This window comes from Syngnathus floridae, chromosome 4, assembly GCF_059516105.1.
Source record: "Syngnathus floridae isolate MCC-2025c chromosome 4, RoL_Sflo_1.0, whole genome shotgun sequence".
Taxonomy (NCBI): Eukaryota; Metazoa; Chordata; class Actinopteri; order Syngnathiformes; family Syngnathidae; genus Syngnathus; species Syngnathus floridae.
In genome coordinates, this window is record NC_142416.1 from 11018105 (window position 1) to 11036670 (window position 18566).

At 41.7% G+C, this 18566-nt stretch overlaps 1 protein-coding gene across 1 annotated transcript in view; it reads left to right on the forward strand.

Annotated features, from left to right (window-relative positions):
* Window positions 1-18566, forward strand: part of bcl11ab (BCL11 transcription factor A b) — a 34967-nt gene that overhangs the window by 1013 nt on the left and 15388 nt on the right. The window contains exon 2 of the mRNA XM_088373755.1: window positions 1920-2306. Within this exon, the coding sequence (XP_088229881.1) occupies window positions 1920-2306 (387 nt within the window). The remainder of the gene's footprint in view (window positions 1-1919; window positions 2307-18566) is intronic.

Consider the following 18566-nt stretch of genomic DNA (forward strand, 5'->3'; position numbering starts at 1 on the left):
ACACATTCAACTCTTTACGATCATGTGTTTTCAAAGACATTGACTTGAAAGACATTGACGTTGCACTTCAACTTTAACAGGATGCATCCAGAAATGTGGCGTTGAAGATGCTTTTTGTGCGACTTCAATTGTATGGCTCGGGCACTAAATGAATTTCCAATACAGTATAGAGTATGCATGATACATTTGGTTCATACATTATTTTATATTGCTTTTGTTTCCTAAATCTGATCTATATAAACGTTTCCCTGCTTCTTCCGTGTTGACTGAAACCAATGACGCTCTCTTAGAACGCGTGCCTTCATTTTGTGAGTGTGATACAAAATGATTCGCCAGTAGGGGGCGTACAATGATTGTGCTCCTGTAGGACACCTATGAACTTGAACTTGATCTACTTTATTCCTACCGAGCGACTGTATCTGATCGTTTTGTTAAAACCACATTCTTCTTTTATGCGTAGAAAAGTAATGCTTCATGCAAATACAAAATGGCAGAGGAAAGCAAGAGCGGAGCGCATGTGCTTAAAGACCTGGTTTCTTTAACACCAGCGTAAATGTATTGAATAACATCTCAACTCAATCATCTCATTAAACACATTTGAAACATATGTCATCACTGCAGTTTGAATAATAATTTTAATTCAATAGTTGTCAATCATTTAAGACATTGACTTGACCCAATGTGTGAGCACGTTGTAGTTCTAGTACCTAATTGCATAGTTCCCGGTTTTATCACCAGTATGGTACCTTTCTATTCTGTTTAATTGTTTATGTCCACAATTTACAGGTGTGTTTGTAATTTATATATATAAGTTTCAAATTTTTATATAAATATTCACATACAGTATTTGATGCCGTTGTGTGTATTTTTATATTTCTCAAATACTTTGCATCGACTTAGTGTTTCTTGTGCCAAGATTTAGTGACAGCCTAGTGTTTATTATTATTTATCTTTTTCCATAAACAATTTTTGTCATACTCAAACAGTTCCCTGTGCGCTGCCCCCTCACTACATAAACCCAAACCACTTTGAAATCAGTTGCAGTCAGTTGTTTGAAAAAGATAAAATTCCAGTTTTCAAAGTTATTCATTTCACTCGTGCTTGGAATCAAAAAAGAGATTATTTTGGGTTTGAAGGGAAATCATTCCCCTTAACTCAGCCTCACATACTCCAGCGATGTCCATGGCATAAGCTGGTCAAGATAAGCTTCAGCAAAAGAGCGGCAAATTCCCTCATCTTTAATGTAGTCGAACATACAGGTATAGCCGGGCCTATCTTGCATAGTCCCCCATCACCTTCTTGTCTGACCTGACATGGAATTAAAGGTTGAACCGGCGGCAAGAATTCATCACATCTTATCTCGACATCCCAGTTGGAACGTCCAATGTCATTTACCATGTGGCTAGATGAATTCTCTCTCTCTGTTGGTACTTCAGGGACCTACTCCACATCCAACCCCTCCATGTCTAACCGTGGTTCACGAGATCCCAGCACTTTTAACGAAATGGGGTCCAATCATCTTGAACTCAAATTAGAATCTATTTTTTGATTCTCTGAGGTGTTAGGTTCATTAAAAAGTGAGATTGGCACCACAATAAAGAGGGTCAAGCAACTATGTCGCTGTCTGTCCGCTTGCCTGCAAGCTGAGTGTGGCGGTCCATTTCGATTTTTTTTTTTTTTAAACTGCTTCCCTTGATTTCTTTTCTTTCTTTGTGTCTTTCAATCTTTATTTTTTTGTTGATTCTGCTTCCCTTGATTTCTTTTCTTTCTTTGTGTCTTTCAATCTTTGTTTTTTGTTGTTTCTTTCTTTCTGGCGCTGATCAGTATAGCTGTCTGCGTACGTCACACGAGTTACGAGTAGTTTTTACGTCTTCTTGAAGTGTAACTCACATTCTGTTTTCTTGTATGCTCCACCGCAGCTGAGCCACTATCAGGCGTTATACCAGAAGAGGACTGTCAGGAGTCCCCGAGGCTGAGTATTGCTCAGGGCGAACCCCTAAAAGGGGACCAGGACCTGCTGACGTGCGGCCAGTGCCAGTCCCGCTTCCCCTTGGCTGACATCCTGCTGTTCATTGAACATAAACGAAGGCAGTGCCACGGGAGTCTCTGTACGGACAAACCCCTCGACAGGCCGCCGTCTTCGCCTCTCTCCTCGCCCCTCTCCACGTCATCCTCGCACTCAAGGAACCACCACCCACGTAGGGTATGCCACCCGGTGGAGGTTGCCATTCAGGTGTCGCCGCGGGACGAGGATTGTTTATCGACACCCTTGCAAGGAATAATCCCCAAGCAGGAGAATATTACAGGTAAATGGCGGCCAAGCAAGAGTATAGTTTGGGTGGTATTTTGAAATATCTGCTGCCGCGTTTGAAGCCTTTGAATGTCCTTCACTTCGAGCCCTGAACTCACATAAAGAGCAACCATCCTGACAATTATCGCCAGGAACGGAAACATTTTCAGTGAAAAACGACGCACAGGCAGGCACACAAAGACACAGATTATGCAAAGAAAAAATGGATTACAGATGTGTACAGATCCGTTGCCCTCATGTGGTGGTGAGAGATGCAACTCTCCCCCTCCCAGCATTGTTCCACTGTCACGTCTCGTGCTTCTTCAAACATGTGCCAAGAAAGGCTCACTCCTTACAGACCGATAGTTTTATGGACGCATTTTTTTTTCTAAGAAAATCATGCATTTTAAGAGAGGCACAGCTTCTAATTATCTGCTTGTCTTGTGATTTGAGTAATTAAGAACTTGTTAATACTGCTGGTTGGTTTATTGGCAGTCCACTGGGACTTCATGGGCCTGTTGTGATAACAAGCGTGACTCTCTTATGACTGGTTGTACATTGTGGGGTTTGATTTTGACCAGCAAAGCTTACTCTGATGTTTATTAATTTCCCTAATACCTTGTGCCAGTTTGGCCAGATTGACTCGAAAAGGCTAGTTAAATTTTGGAGCCAATTCAAGCTAAATGTGGAGAGCAGCATTCAACAATGCGAGCTACTGTCCTTTATTAGTTAGAACTGCTGCTCTGCAGATGGCAAGTCTCTTAGCGGTTGTTAGCTAGTTAGCCCTCTTCCTATACAGAGTGACCACTGTTCATTAGTGTAGAGTTTGCAAAACATCTGCCCTCTCTGTGAGTGCGCGCACACACACACGCACATGCACACACACGCACACACACACAAAGCTCACTTGCCTCTTGGCCTTGTCAGCTGCTCGAATATGCTTTTCTTTGCTTATTTAGATCCTCATGCAAAACAATTCACATGATGTCGTAGGGTCAGGAGCTTGCATTCGGGGCAGAGAGTTATTTATAACATCTGAATGCTGTGCAAAGACACACACTGTCTAGGTTGATTAGTTCTGCTGGTAAAAAAAAGTCATTTTAAAGTGAGAAACATTTAGTGTAAAAAGTAGACGCAGCTACGGTGTCAGAAAGGCTCCATACCATTCAGATGCAGTAAAAGCACTCCTCCCACCTCTGGTGCGCTCTATCTGTGATTGATGGATGCAGACTGGCAGTGCCAGTGCACCATCCCTTACCACATATGGTCACTGCCATGTTCGCTCACCCTACTCAGCTCGAGGCGGACACACAAAGATGAGGCATTTCCATGCATTCTCTCCTTACACAATGTTAAAATCCAACTGGATGGTGTTATACTGTATGAATATTGCCAATGAGGATCTTGCAGCAAACAGCATCTTTGGAAATGTAATTTGACACAGATAATTTACTGGCATAGAAACTGAAATCACGTGAGGATGATGATTGAACCTGGAGGTTGTGGGGGTCATGATGGTGTCTAAAACAGTCAGAACTGGAGCTGGAGCTGTACGTCAATGAGACAGCTGAGGCTGTCTGGGAAGTCCCATGGCTGCAGCTGGGGCCACGGTCTGCAGTCTGGAGCCCTGGGCCGTTAGAAGAGGGCAGAGCAGCCTGCTCGCCATCATTTGCATGATAAACAATTTAAGATATGCATAGCGACAACATAGCTTGTCTCCAGATTATGGATGGCCCAGAAAAAGAGCAGATGACCGTTTCTCACACATAAATACAAAATTAGATCTCTCACATGATGCAATTTTTATTAAAGGGGCATATTCGCGAAGATTTTTATTTGTTCATCTTAACTCGAATGCAAATCAGATTTCTGTTGTGTTCCCCATTGTTCTGATTTGAGAAGCACCACTACACAATCACACATTCACTCATGCCATTCCCTGTGCAGTAACAGCAACTGTGAGGAAGGAGGTACACAAGAAAGAAAGATGGTATTGCAACATTACTGTGGCCCCTTTATTTATCCATCCTACCATTTGCATTTATTACCTTATCCTTACTAGTGTCTTAATAAGACCACTGTAGCAAAATCGAACATCACCTCCCACTTCCGTCTCCTTTCAATACTCTTGCTGAATTGAAACCTTGACTCTGAATCAATACTGAGGTAATTATGGCAGCCACCTCCCCTTACACTCTTTTTCTTATATGTAACAAAACCTTACTGTGATATTGCTAGGAAGCTTGTGCGTCTTCTTGCAGCATCTTGCCTGTACAGTGTGTCTGTGTTGTGGAGACAAAGGTATTTAGCTGGCACAAAATTGGCATCTTGCCACTTATCTTCTCCAAACCACCAGCCCCCATGTCTTTTACCACCATACACATATATTCACTGGGTATCTCTCAGAGAGGGAGAACTGGGGGTGAGTAATGTGTGTGTGCGTGCGTGCGTGCGTGCGTGCGTGCGTGCGTGTGTGTGTGTGTGTGTGTGTGTGCGTGCGTGCATGTACAGGAGCTGGGGGATGAAAAGACTCCTTAATCGTGACATCTTTTTCCTGTGGCTAGTGTTTGTGTGTAGGTGTGTGTGTGTGTGTGTGTGTGTGGGTGTGTATGCATGTACGCGTATGGTCAGGGTTGTGTTGCCGGGTCGCTTTGCAAGTTCACATATGGCGCTTTGTTTCGGTGATCACTTTAATTGATACTGAATAGGCCCAGATGCATGCTATTGTAATTACTGTACACCAGCTAATATTTTCAGCACACTCACTCCATTGTCCGCATAAACTGATGGTAATTAGATCCTACAGTTGTACCATGCTCTGATAAAAAAAATGTTTCTATTTTTAGCTGTGGGCTCCAACAATTTTTAATAAAGGTAAACAGCAGGGGCATCGAAAAAGCCAAAATTCTTGGCAAGTATGAGAGGAAAACTGATTACACGGGGTGCAGTGGAGGGAGTTGGAGTGTTTGTATGCAGAGTGCTCCATTCTTAAAATAAAAAGAAGAAAATGATGAGACTCTTATCTGCAATTTTGCACACAGTTTGAGTTCAAACAATTGGGTTAAATTACTTCCTATTTTCATTTCTAGCAAGCGCTGTATCCCAGAATTGTGTTTTCAGTTAACAAATTATTGACTGTATTCTTACTTTAGATTTTTGTGATCATTTTATATTGACTGAAAAAAAACCCCTAAAAAACCCTACTTTTGGTTGATTTGGTCTACTTTATTTGGGAACCAAATCTTAAATGAACTGGTTTGTAAAATAAAATCACAGGTACTGTAGGTCTAAACTTAAAGGGGCAGTAAAAGCGTACAGATTACATTTCTATGTAGATGTAACTTTTTTCAGTTCAAATATAGTGGCTGGGGTTGCAATACATTGCATTTGGGCAGTAAAGAAATAATACTACGAGACACTCATATCTTATGTATATAGTATTTGTAGAATACAGTCTAAATTATATTCATAGCATATAGTCTAGTCCACAGGTGTCAAACTCAAGGCCCGGGGGCCAGATACGGCCCGCCACATCATTTTAATTGGCACGCGAAGACAAATTGTGCATCAAATTCGTGTGTCATTACTAGAATTGCAAATTGTCTTCACTTTTAATATCTTTTTTTAAAATATTTGACCAGTTTTTACTCGTCTGATTTGAAAATGAGTTGTCAGTTTGTTTTGTAGCTTTTCCTGTAAATAATATGAGGTGCTCATACATTTATTTGGGTTGACAGTCATAATGGCCCTCTGAAAGAAGCTATGACTACAATGTGGCCCGTGAAAAAAATGAGTTTGACACCCCTGGTCTAGTCAATCTCTTCTGATCGCTTTGTTTGACTTAATAGAATATTTTATAGAACCGAGAAGTTAAACTGGAACAAACCTAAATGTAAAGCTTTATAATGGTACAGAAGTAAGAGTCAGTCTGCGTTTTATAATTTGTATGAGCATCGACTACATTATAAAAAATGCTCAGCACGCTGATTGGCTGTCAGCAAGCAAAATGCAAATCAGTCTGCCGCTTGTGTGGAAGATGTACGGACATAGAGTATAGATGAACAGATTAACAATAGGACCCTTGAAACCAGAGGGCAGCCATCTTACGTTGCCACTTTAAATGAAAACATTTTGTTGTACTCAATGTGATTATTCAATTCCCTCAAAAATGTTTCATTTCCAGACTTGTGCACAGCTGCTGCAGCAAATCAATTTCTTCCTGCAATTTTTGGAAGAACCCTTTAGCAATTAAGAAAGTGTGTATGTGACTTTTCAGGCTTCTTCTATAATTAGAAAAATGCATTGGCCTCCCACTATGCAACTATTGAAGTAATTGCAGATTAATTTTCCTCAGCAAAGCCAAGCTCACTGTGCCCACAGATGTTGGTGTTGCAACGCTGGAAAGTGACGTGTATATTAACGTCTAGGGTGAGAATCTGATGTCTAACGAAAATGTGTGCATATGCGTGCAAGTTTGTGTACAGGTGTGGTTTTGACCACTTAAACAGTTTATAGCTTCTTGCGCATGTGTGAGAGGGATGTTTGTTAAAAAAGCTTTACTACCATGGGTCTGCAGGCTGAACATGAAAGGGTCTTTGACTTGGCAAGCCTTGCCAGAGGACAACCCTCTGTGTACTGTGCCAGCCCAGACTTGGCCCAGAGAACTGTTCCTGAGGGACGCGACGGGCCTAAATGCTTGTGTGTTGGGAGGGGAGGGAGGCACGGTGTATACCTACCGTATGTTAAACTGATGTTTAGTGGGCTTAAGAAGCAGAACCTATGGCGAAATGGCAGGTGTGTGTGTCTGTGCATGTGTGTATCAAACAATGGGAGAGTATGTGTACTTATGGGTAGGTATGCCACAAAATGTGTGTATGTCTGTGTGTGTGCTGTCCTCAGGGCTCCTGAATTGGACTTCCTGTGTCTCTGTTTGTCTTCTAACAACCTTAGTACCACAGCCCCAGGCCATTCAGGTGGAGGCTAGTTGAAGTATGCACCCACACACATACAGTACACATAAAAAGCAGCAACTCGCAAATGCATTCACTCACCCACAAATGTGCACTGACACACAGCTGCTTTATGAAGACAACAATGCTTATATTTACTCGAAAGATGTGCACGCACACACACATCACATGATGTAAACCACCAGTTTGTTTGTCTGTCATAAATGTGTTTTGGCAGAGGTCTCACAGATGAGATCTGTCAGAAACATATGATCTTTATTTCAACCCCCCCTTCCTCCCTTTTTGCAAAATGTTTCTTGCTCGACTTAAAGCACTGCAAAGTGGCAAGCATTAGCATGTCCGCACCTCTTAAACTTACACTCTACAGCTCATTAGCACTTTGGCAGATCTGGCGAGGGAGCAAGCCGGAAAGACACACGCATGCACAATTTCTATCCATCCATCTTTTCAAGCAGCTGTCAAACAAAAGTATACAACAGAAAGTGCCTTGTTTGTCCACAGTCGCGTCACGAAGGATGAAAACGTCTTTAAAAAAAAAAAAAAGACTGTCCTGCCTCTGTCCTGTCAATAGCGTGGCAGACAGTCATATCTCAGGGCCAGGGGTCATCTGACAAGCATCGAGCCTGTCACACTTCAGCACCTGCAGGTTAATGACTTTATTTTTAGACGGAACAGAAACAGAAGATGAAAAAGTGACTTTCATACAGCTGTACCTCCGGAAGCGGCAGAAGTGAGCAAAAAAAGGAAGTGGTTCAATCGGTTGGGGCAGAAAGAAACTTTGACAATTTGATTCAATACGACGGACACTTTTGGATGCAATTGCGATCATTCAGACTAAAGTTGGAATAGAGTAGTTTGTCATTTTCTCTCTGGTATCATAATCTGTTTTTCTTCAGCCTGTCACTTAATCAGCTCCTGTTCCTATTGTGTCCTTGTAGTATAATTTCAGGCGGGTCTGCGGCACTTTTTGCTTTGTCTTCCTCCTGGTTGGCATTCAAATGCCGAGACCTTCAGAGAATCAATGTGCTGAGGGTGCTGTGTTATTGTGAACCCACTGATCCTGGTTACTATCTGTCTTTAGTCTTTCTTCCTCCGCTATCTTCTTCACTGCAAGTCTCAGTACTGGGTTTGGCCTCTCTGCTTGAGTGTGTAAGTTTGATAATATGTACGGTAACGATGTGTCTCCATTTGACCGGGTGGTTGTCTATACAGCTGTGTCTTGCCATTCTTATCGTACATGCTGTAGATATGAGGCATAGAGGGCCCCTGTGTCTGACTTTACACTTGTGAAAACTCACAGTCCTCCCTCCGAATGTTCGTGAGAGAGCGTCTCAGCATGCACAAACCGTATCTGCTGCTCCTGCTTCAAGTACTATATGATGCTCTTTTCCTCTGGGGAGGTTGTTCTCAAAAGCCCATTCATTGCCATTGATGGCTCAAAGTTAGCCGTACTTTTTATCTTTAACCTCGAAACCGACGTCTTTTAAATGATGATCACAAGACTGGGCTTGCAATGATTTTAAAGGTTGCCCTGTTCTTTTGGCTATATGTCTTTTTGTACATCTTTATACAAAAAAAGGTACAAACTGGCACAGAAAAGAAACAAATATGCGTGCACACAACACCATACTGGTAAAGTGAAGAATCCAGTTTCCCACACCAGAATGACCGTTGTTGCAAACAGAATAAGTTCACTCCTACTATCCCAGGCACCCTTTACTTTAGCAGGCTGAATCTCACTGATAACATGCTGGTGCCCTCATTTAAATTTGAAGCGCTTCTTTAATCTTCAAAGGCCTGATTGCTTTATGAATATGCATGGTCTGAGCTGACTCTCAGTTCATTACCTTGTTGTAAATTCTAATGACCATTAGGGCCCCGTGCGGTAATTGCCAATTGTTTTGCATTTTTGATTAGTCCATTACTGCAGCGCATTCTGAACATGTCTGCCCTGCCAGCCTGCCAGGCCATGACAAGAGGCTGAGATGAGTTGAAGAGAACAAAAAGGGGAGTGCACAGGGGGCACGCTCGTTTGTTTGTTAGTTTGCTGCTTAGTGTGAGCAGTAGTGAAATATAAATATATTTATTTATTTATTATTTTTTATTTTATTTAAAGGCTGAAAGCTTTTTTTTAGTATTTTTTCAGAATTCACATATATATATATATATATATATATATATATATATATATATATATATATATATATAAAAAGAAAAAATAAATATATATATATTTTTTTTAAAAGGCTGAAAGTATTCCCTCAGAATTCAAAGTTTTGTTTTGAGGAAGGAACAATAGTGACTTTTGAGAGATACAAAACAAAATTGTCGGCCCGAATGTACTCTAAATAAGGTTCATCCTGGTTGTTTCCCCAGCGCTTGAGTGCAAGAACGTGTACCTGACTTCATTTATGTCAGCATATGTAATTGTTGATTGTGTGCATGGCTGCCCGTCCAACTGTGTGTACATGTCCAGGTTTGCGTGCAGGCTGGTGAGTTAAGCGAGGTTGCTGGTGTGCTGGGAGTGGTTGGGAACTTCTGGTGGTGTATCCCAATGCTCGGCGTGCCTGGGACTTATGAAAGATTGATGCCTCCTAGCAGAATGGCACGGCCCCTGCTACAACTTGATAACATCTAATGGATAATTTAACGCACTAAAACCGGCAGGCTGGTTCCCTTCTCTAGCTGGATGGAGCGGACAGCAGCTGCTGGGCTTTTGGAGAGGGGGGGGGTGCTGCTTTGACTGAGTGTCACAGGGAGACTTGAGGACAGGAGAAAAGAAGGAATGAAGCAAAGTGTGTGTCCATGGCGTGACTAGAAGCTCCACTTTAGTGCCCAGAGTGAACTTTATAGTGTCAAGAGTTGATTAAGTAGAGCTTGTCACAGTTGTTAAGATATGAAAAAAATCCTTCTTCTTCAACTTAAATGCACTCCCACTCCCTGCAGTCATCCATTCTTTACATGTTAACAGGAGTAGGAACAAAGATAACATTTGTGTCACAGATCAAGTTTATGTATTAGCAAAAGTATCAGAACATAACCTCTTAATCAGTCAGATGTAAAAATAGGCCCTGAGTTGCTCTTAAATCTGATTTATCCAATTTATCACAAGACTTTGAACTATGCTTCCAAAAATAATTTGGGAAAACAATCAAGATCCTTTCAAGAACTTGGTACATCAAAACATATTTGGGTGAATTTGTCGTAGAATATAACTGCCCGTACACCAGCCCCATCAAATACATTAGCGATGAAATAAAATAGCCAGGCACTCATCAGTATACGCCAAGGTTTCGTTAAATCTGTAGAGTGGCACTTATACTAGCACAATGATCGGCTGCAGCCCACCACATCCCAAGATAAGAGGTGTAGAAATGAATGGATTAGCCTGCCATAATATATCTGGACAGGGGTGTTATTCTGGCCGGGAACTGGGAAGACCCACGCATGTTGTGCACCCACATGAGTTCCTCCTGAAACTAATTTTAGATCGGTAAAATATCTGTCTGCCGGTCATTGGTCGACAAAGGTGGTATGGGGGGGCTCTGACCCCTCACCCATCAACGAGGTGCCCTTCAAGGCAATTTATATGGGGTGATGGATTTTGGTGCGACACCCCTACATCTAGCTGCTGGGCAAACAGTTGAGAAAGGACTTTTTTATGAACCCTTTATGGTAATTATCAACATTTTGTAGGCGGTGATTAGATTAGCTTCAACGCCACTTGAATTCAATCTAAATGACAAATAAAGCTGCATTCACAAATCCAGTCATAAGTGATTCTGGTTCACCTGTCCTACTCACATGTAGGATTCATAATCTCTGCAGCTCTGAGGTCTTCAGTCAGTCTCTTATTCCCAGACTATTAAACCGTTGACAGTTTGGTTAATCGCCCCGCGGTTGGACTTCAAGGGGAATTACAAAGAGGTCAGTAGATGCTTTCTCTGAGGCACGGAAAGAAAAAGGCCAGGTGTATGTACTGTTCTTTGCTCCGTGATGTGCCTCAGTCTCAAAGAGGTCATTTCCCCCCCTTGTATGCACAAGGTTGAGTTCAAGAAATTTTTATAGTTCAGTCGAAGGAATTTAAGTAGCAAGCCCGGACGGCTCGTGTAAAGCATGCCCAGTCTGCATGTGCTTATGTTCACGTGCTTTCGGAGAAGAAGGTAGCAGAGCCTGCTCTAGGGCATCTCACGAAGACAGCATGATAGATGGCTTTGTTAAAGGGTCCCAGGGTGTCCCCTGAACTTGAAGCACTGTGTTTATCTTGAATAGGAGACGTACAGAGTGTTGGAGGGGGAGGGGGGGGGGGAGTAGTGAGCAGGAGGAGAAAGGGAATGATATAGCTTTCAGAGGAAGGGAGCGAAAAGGAGGGGAGGAGGAGGCTGAGTTAGGGTCTGTATCTGGGCAGGCCAGGCTGGGGGTTGGGGAGGTTAAAGGGGGGGGGGGGGGTCCTGAGCAGGCATGGCTGTTGGAGGATAGGAAGAAGGGGGGTGGGGTATGTCTCCTCGTAGCTGTCCATTAACAGATGAACTTGGCAATGGTCCAGGCCTCAAAGGTCTTGGGAGACGGGCATACACACAATCACTTGCTCACACACACATGGATGCACACTTCCCTGGTACCTGCTGACTGTGGTTGGAATGCCACCAGAGTTCTTTTTTGTCCAGAGGCGAAAAAGGACATGTCTCTGGTTTACCTATGTCAGAACCAGTTCAGACCGGTTGGACAGCCAACCGAAAGTAGGCAGACGGACAGGTCTAGTGGTCGCCCGGCCCTGCTCGGTTTCTCTTCTCTTTATCCTCCTCAGCTTTTCTTGTCCTGTTCTTTTTTTTTTTTTTTTCAGATTTAGAGGAGGAAATAAGAAAGAAACTCTAACCTGTGGGCCTAGGACAATGCAGAAGTGATACAAAAATGTGAGGGAGCGTGGGAAAAAAAAAGGGAGAGCGGAACAGACTGTCAAAATCAGGGTTGGAATAGGAGGGAAAGAGGTTTCGTTGTTTGGTGTGCTCCTCTTGATGGGGCAACAACACCTTCTCAGCTATTGTGTACTGAAAACATTGCAGCAAACACGACGGGAGTTAACATTGTGTGTGGGCTAGTTTGGCGGATGATGAATTACGTTAGAGAATCCTTATTGAGGGAATAATGAATTGTAGCGTTATCTTTCCCTATTCCTCATTTATGTCTGTCACCATACAATATGGATGTCGCTCCACTCATAATTACAACTCGCATGTGTCCCTTGAGTTTTGAGTGTTAGCTATTTACCACTCCACTTCAAATGCTTGCAGCTCACACATAATGCAAACCTGACCTTTAGATGTCAAATTGCAAAGATCTGACACATCATGAACGTTTGTTGAATTAATTCAAGGCATCGTAAACGTAATGCTTTGGTGTTTAAAAGTTTGTCAGTATTCAAGCCTAGTCTCTCTTTAGCCATAAATAGACTATTGTGGACAGAGTAAGATAAGTGATAAGATATTGCACGTTAAAATATTTGTATTATTCACCACTCAAGTGGATTCAAATAACCCATATTTTGTGAATATTATGAATTTTTTTTTATCGCCAAGCTCAAACAATAGACTATGTCTAATGAATGAAGGAAGGAAAAAAAAAATGCAATTTTTCTGGCTTAAAGATGCATATAGATGAGAATTGCAATGCTGTTATGCATCAATCAACCTTACTGTCGATCTTTTAGATCCGTGTAAAGCACCCCTTAACATTCAGCATTTCTGACATAATTGTAGTCTCTTGTCATTTTTATATTTGTTGAATCATACGCAGTCACATTCAAGTGCTATCCAAAGATCGCGGCATTTTAAATTTCGTATGAAAGTGGTTGGCCCGGAAATGTTAACTCTTATCACACAATGATCTCATTGTGTGTCAAGATGTTTACCTGCCGTGTGTATCTAAATCGAATCAGCTGCTCATAGGAGCGTTGTCGTGTTCGTAGCCCGCAAGCACCAATGCGAGACTCTAAAGGCTGCTAGTGGGTGTCAAATGCCACCATTGACGGATGGATGGAGTTTTATGAATTCATCACATGCATGCTGTAGGGCAAACATTGATAATGAATGTTTGCATGGCTGTGTGCATGTGTTTATGTGTTCCCGTGGAAAAGCATGCAATGTCATTTGCATGTATTCACACACGCTCACGTTCATTTGTTATTTATAAAAAAGATTTATCCTTTTATCTGCCGTCTTTTTGCTCTTTTGCTTGCAGCGCTTCAGATCTTGCCGTAGTTCTCAAAAAATGGTGCTCTCCAAATAAATTTCTTGCTTCTGTGTGCAGAGCAATTTTTTTTTTTTAAATAAGGCCTCAAGTAAATTTGCATATGTATATGTACAGATTGTATGAGAAGTGCTCGCACACTTAAAAGCAGTTGGGCGGGTGTGTGAAGGGGGGGGGGTGTTGTGAGGCCAACGTGTATATTGTTTATGTGTGTGCGCACATTGATGGGGGGTTGTGTTGGCACTTTGAGACCCCCAGCCCCTCCCAGACAAAGCCGGCCACCACTCCCAGATGGTAGTCTGCTCTCTTCGGCCATGTGTCTGCTGTGTATGTGTGGGTGTGTTTATGGACAGGGACAGCTACAAAGACAGAGAGAGGGAGAAATTTGCAAGTGAGACTGTGCGGAAAAGTGAAATGCTGATGCAGAGAGTGTGTATGTGGGTGTGTGTGTGTGCGTGCGTGCACACTTGAGGAGTTCAAGACTTGTCTGTACTTACAGATTGGTTTGCATATCGTCAGTAAAAGCCACCCAGTGCGGTTTGCTATGTCTTCTGTGTCTTGTTCCAGATGCATTAGAATACATAATGCAAGACAGAGGGACAAAGAAAGGGAAAAAGGGTAAGCAACTAGAGAGCTGGACAAACTGACTGACAGACGAGAAAAAGAAGGGAGGGGCAGGAGGGGACATGGGAATACGGTTTGTTAGTTAACTAGATTGTACGCATGGACAATTCTTTGTCTTAGTGCCGATGACCTAAAGATAGCCATGGACGTCTGGCTAATGGGGTCAGCATTAAAGAGTGGGCATCAGGATTATTCCTGCTGCACATTCCTGGAAAAACATATAAAGTGTGACTATGACTTATTGTGAAAATATGCTGTTATTCTGGACAGGGGCTTTTTTTTTAAACAATGTGTACAGCAATTTGTTTGCTCTAGAAAGTGAGTGGTCAAAAGTCTCCATCTCAGAGGGTAAGGAAGATCCAATAAGGTTTAATACAAAACATGCCTTAAAGTCCCTTCTAAATCTTATTATTCCCCTACGGCTGTATGTTGAAACAGGCTTACAGCTTCGTTAAGAAGGGGCTATCTATTGGAACGAGTCCAGCTTCTCTGACCTTGATGTTTGTTTTCCATGTATCCACAGACATAAACACGGCTCGTGCATTCAGACACAGCAAGCAAGGAAGTTATCCTCTCATATGTCTAATTTCTCGTGCGTTGATAAATACTGCATAGATCTTTAGGATTTGGGTTAGCATAAATATAAAGTCCTACAAGCAATTAAATATATTTGAGTGTTTTTCTTCCCCCTTGGTTGTCCTCTCTCTTTTATATACCACTTAAACTGGTTGTCTCTGTCTTTCATAAAACCAAAGCTGGCCTCATTTTCTTTTATCCAGTACTATTATCAAGAAAGAACGCAGACTCTTCTATGACATCATTTTGCCCCATAGTTCAAAGTGCCATGATAACAGTTCACTCGTTAATACCTTTATTGAGGCAAGCCCTTTTCTGCCAATAAGCAGTCTGGCAGCAAGTGTTCTTCATGCTGGACATGCCCTGTTCTCCCCAGGCTCTGGCACTGCTCTGGTCTGCCAAGTTGCAGGGCCAGATTGCCTGTAATAAGCCTGCCATTTCCCTCTCATCATCTGTCAGCACTTTGGATTCAACGGCATGGTCCAAAGAAGGCGACCGTTCTCCAATTAAAAAGGTTAATTTGTCCTCGCATGTCCCCCCCACACCACCACCACCAACGCTTTGCAGTGTCTTCATTTAGCACTCATTTGAAGCTCTGCACTGTGCTTTATTGAAAAGGGGTTCTTGATTTAGTCAATTTAGTGTGTCCAAAGATAGAATCCACTTGCAGTTATTGCACCTTTTGGTACTGTAAATTGTAAATCCATGGCAGCAAACAAATGACATCACAATTTAGTTACCATATGTTTTTGGTACAATACCGCCACAATCTTTAGCATGTGCCATTTGCCACAAGAAATATTTATTATTTAAATGACCAAAAGGCAATTCGCCCTTTGGTCACATTGCAATGCAGGATTTTAGGTCAGGTAGTCAATTTTAAAATAAAAAGAAAAATGTTTCATAGATGGAAAAGAGGGCCGTGTGAATTTTTTGCTCATCTCCCTTTTTCGTTGAGCTCCTGAAGTGGCATCACAAGGCAAAATATCCCCATCTCCTTCTTCATCCACCCTGCCCCCCATCACCCCCACACACATATACACACACATTTTATCTGAATAAAATGTATGTGGGCTCTTTTTCTGAAGCTAAAGCCCAGGAAGGAAGCTTCCCCTAATCGCTGCCTGTGCTGCTGCCTTCCGTCTGTTACCACTGCTGACATAACTCCCACTCTGTGTCAGGCTAGCGAAGCCAGCAAAATTGTATTCATATTTATTTGAAGGTATCTTTACTTGAAGGATATTGAGAGGGCAGTTGCTTGTGAAGGTGAAACCAGGGATATTTTTTTGGGGGGAACCTTTTTATTGTTATTAATGCTTTTGAGTCATTTAGTTTGTTAGTTTGATTTAAAAAAAAAAAAAAAAAGAGTCCATCTTTCTAGAGGGGTCGAGCATCATCCAAGGAAGAAGCTCAGGGACAAAATGCTTAAATCTTAATAACTAACCTGTGAAGCGGGGGAACTCTAATGGGTGTACTATTTGGTTCTCATCCAAGTTAGGATTTTTCAGCCTTGGCATGTGGTTGCTCTCCACTAAGTGCCATTTTAATTATAGTTTTTACAATTTGCATTCAACCATAATTCAGTTTAGGAATAGGTATAATAAGTGATTATATGATTAAAGGAAAACTGCATTTTTTTTATTGATGGAACGTCTTGATGCAACAGAGCCAAAACATAATGCAACCCTTTTTTATGGTCCAAAATGTGAAGTCGAACCACTTTGATGTGCCACATCTTCTTCGCAAAGCATTTTTTTGTTCAGTGTGATATCGGAATTGATTCAATAATCGTGAATAGTATTGATGAAAGATATCCAGTTACAAACCCAACTTGTTCGGGTATAATTTAATGTAGTTCAGTTTGAGGGAGGTGAAGAGAGGACAAATGAAATTGGTGTGAGGTTTGTAGTTTCTTGTCTGCATTGTATGGAAAAATATTACAATCAGGCTTCGGACATAAAATGTTTTCACATTAATAAATCAACAGTAGCAGATGCGTCATCGTCTGGTGTGCTCTACAATGGCATACTAAATGAAAATGGGGGTCACTCTTGGTTGTTTTGGTGATTAACATAATCTAATGACTTGGAAAGATGAACAGGAGGTGGAGATAAAGGGGGAGAAAAGGAGGCAAGAAGTGAGACGTTGTCTATTAAGGCCTTGCCCGTGGACAGGGTGAAAGGGCCAGTTTCCCATGCACGAGCTGCCTCTCTGGTTACACAAAATGTCTGCCCGCATGGCCACGCCGAGGGATATTAGCGTTATTCTTGCCTTAGTTATCTGAGAGCATTGTGCTTTTAGGCACCCTTGTTTGAGTGGCTGGCAGACACTTGAGTTTCTGCAGCAGATTAAAGGACATTTTAGCAGCTTTTTCTTGGGGCCAGGCCATAAAAGCACACAAAGGGAGCAGCTGCCACTAATGTAATCTACAATAGGTTGCTGCAATGTAAAGCTGTCCACTACTCTTTTGTTTTGCTTTTTTTTTTTACGCCATTCTTGACACCCTCCAACACTCATTCATCTATAAATTAGATTTTTTTCCAATGCTGAAAAGGTGATGAAAACAATAATAAATGCCATATATTCCAAGGGCAAACATGTATTTGAAAGTTTTTCAACATATATCGCTGCAGCCGTGTCAAAGATCCAAAGGATAACTGATGCCTCAGCTTTAAAATGTTTCTGTGTGCCTTCACAGTGTCACCTAGATATGTATAGAAGGAGCATATAGAATCTTGTGACCTTGCCCTGCTCAGTACATTTCTCGGAACGCAACTTAAGCTGTCCACTGGAGTGGACATATCGGTGACCCTTGTGCCAGTCAAGGGTTGTCAACTTCTTTCAGAATGCATCTCCAGAACCTGAGTTCACGTTGCAAGCTCATAGCTGTCAAATCTGTCATTGGAAAATGGTGAGGGGGGAAAAAGGGGGAGGGATATATAAAGATGAGCAATATTGATTTGGTTCTACTTTATAAACTAGTTCTTTTTATCTGAAAATCAACAAAAAGAATAAAGTAGCACCTTCAGTCCGTTCAATGACGTTGGCTGGTTGTCATTGACCGATGATCTTTAAATAATTTGCCAGAGTCTGTGCAGGCAGTATTTGAAATAAATTTTTATTTATTAATTTGCATAAATGTCTAAACCGATGTTTAACAGTCTTTGATGCTTATGTTATAAAAAGCAAAACTCTTTACACTTTTTCTACATTTTACTGACAAATGAGGACGGATAATAAACACAGGTTGAATGATGCACCTCACACAAAGTTTAAGCCTTAAATCAACCACAATGTATCCTGCAAAGAAAACGATTCTAATTCTGATGTAACTGTTAATGTGGAACATTCTACATTTTTACTTTGAATAACAGACGACTAGTCCAAATGTGGCTCTTTATCTTTCTTTATTTTCACTCATCACTCTTGTCAAATATAATCTGATCAGTCCTCCACATGGTTACTTGCGATCACCTCTAAGAGTGTGAGTCCACTTCACCGGAACTTCCAGTCTAAGTTCTTTTTTTTTTTCTTCCACCATTGTATTGTCAGAGCAAAACTTAAAATAAGTCAAAGTGGAAAACCACACGCACGCACACACGCACGCACGCACGCACACACACACACGCAGTTAATCCTTTTGTGCTGGCTGAAATCAGCTTGACTGTGCTTTTTGTCAGCTTCTTTATTGAAGATAAGAAAAGCTGCAACAGACATCAGGTCCTAGACAACTCAACTCAGGTCTAGCGAGTTGCACTGACGATTCATGTGATATGATAAAAGTTCAAACTTCAAGTAATTTCTTTGGGGGGCCATATTATTCACCAAAAAACTAGTCCACCATACCAGATTGTATTTTA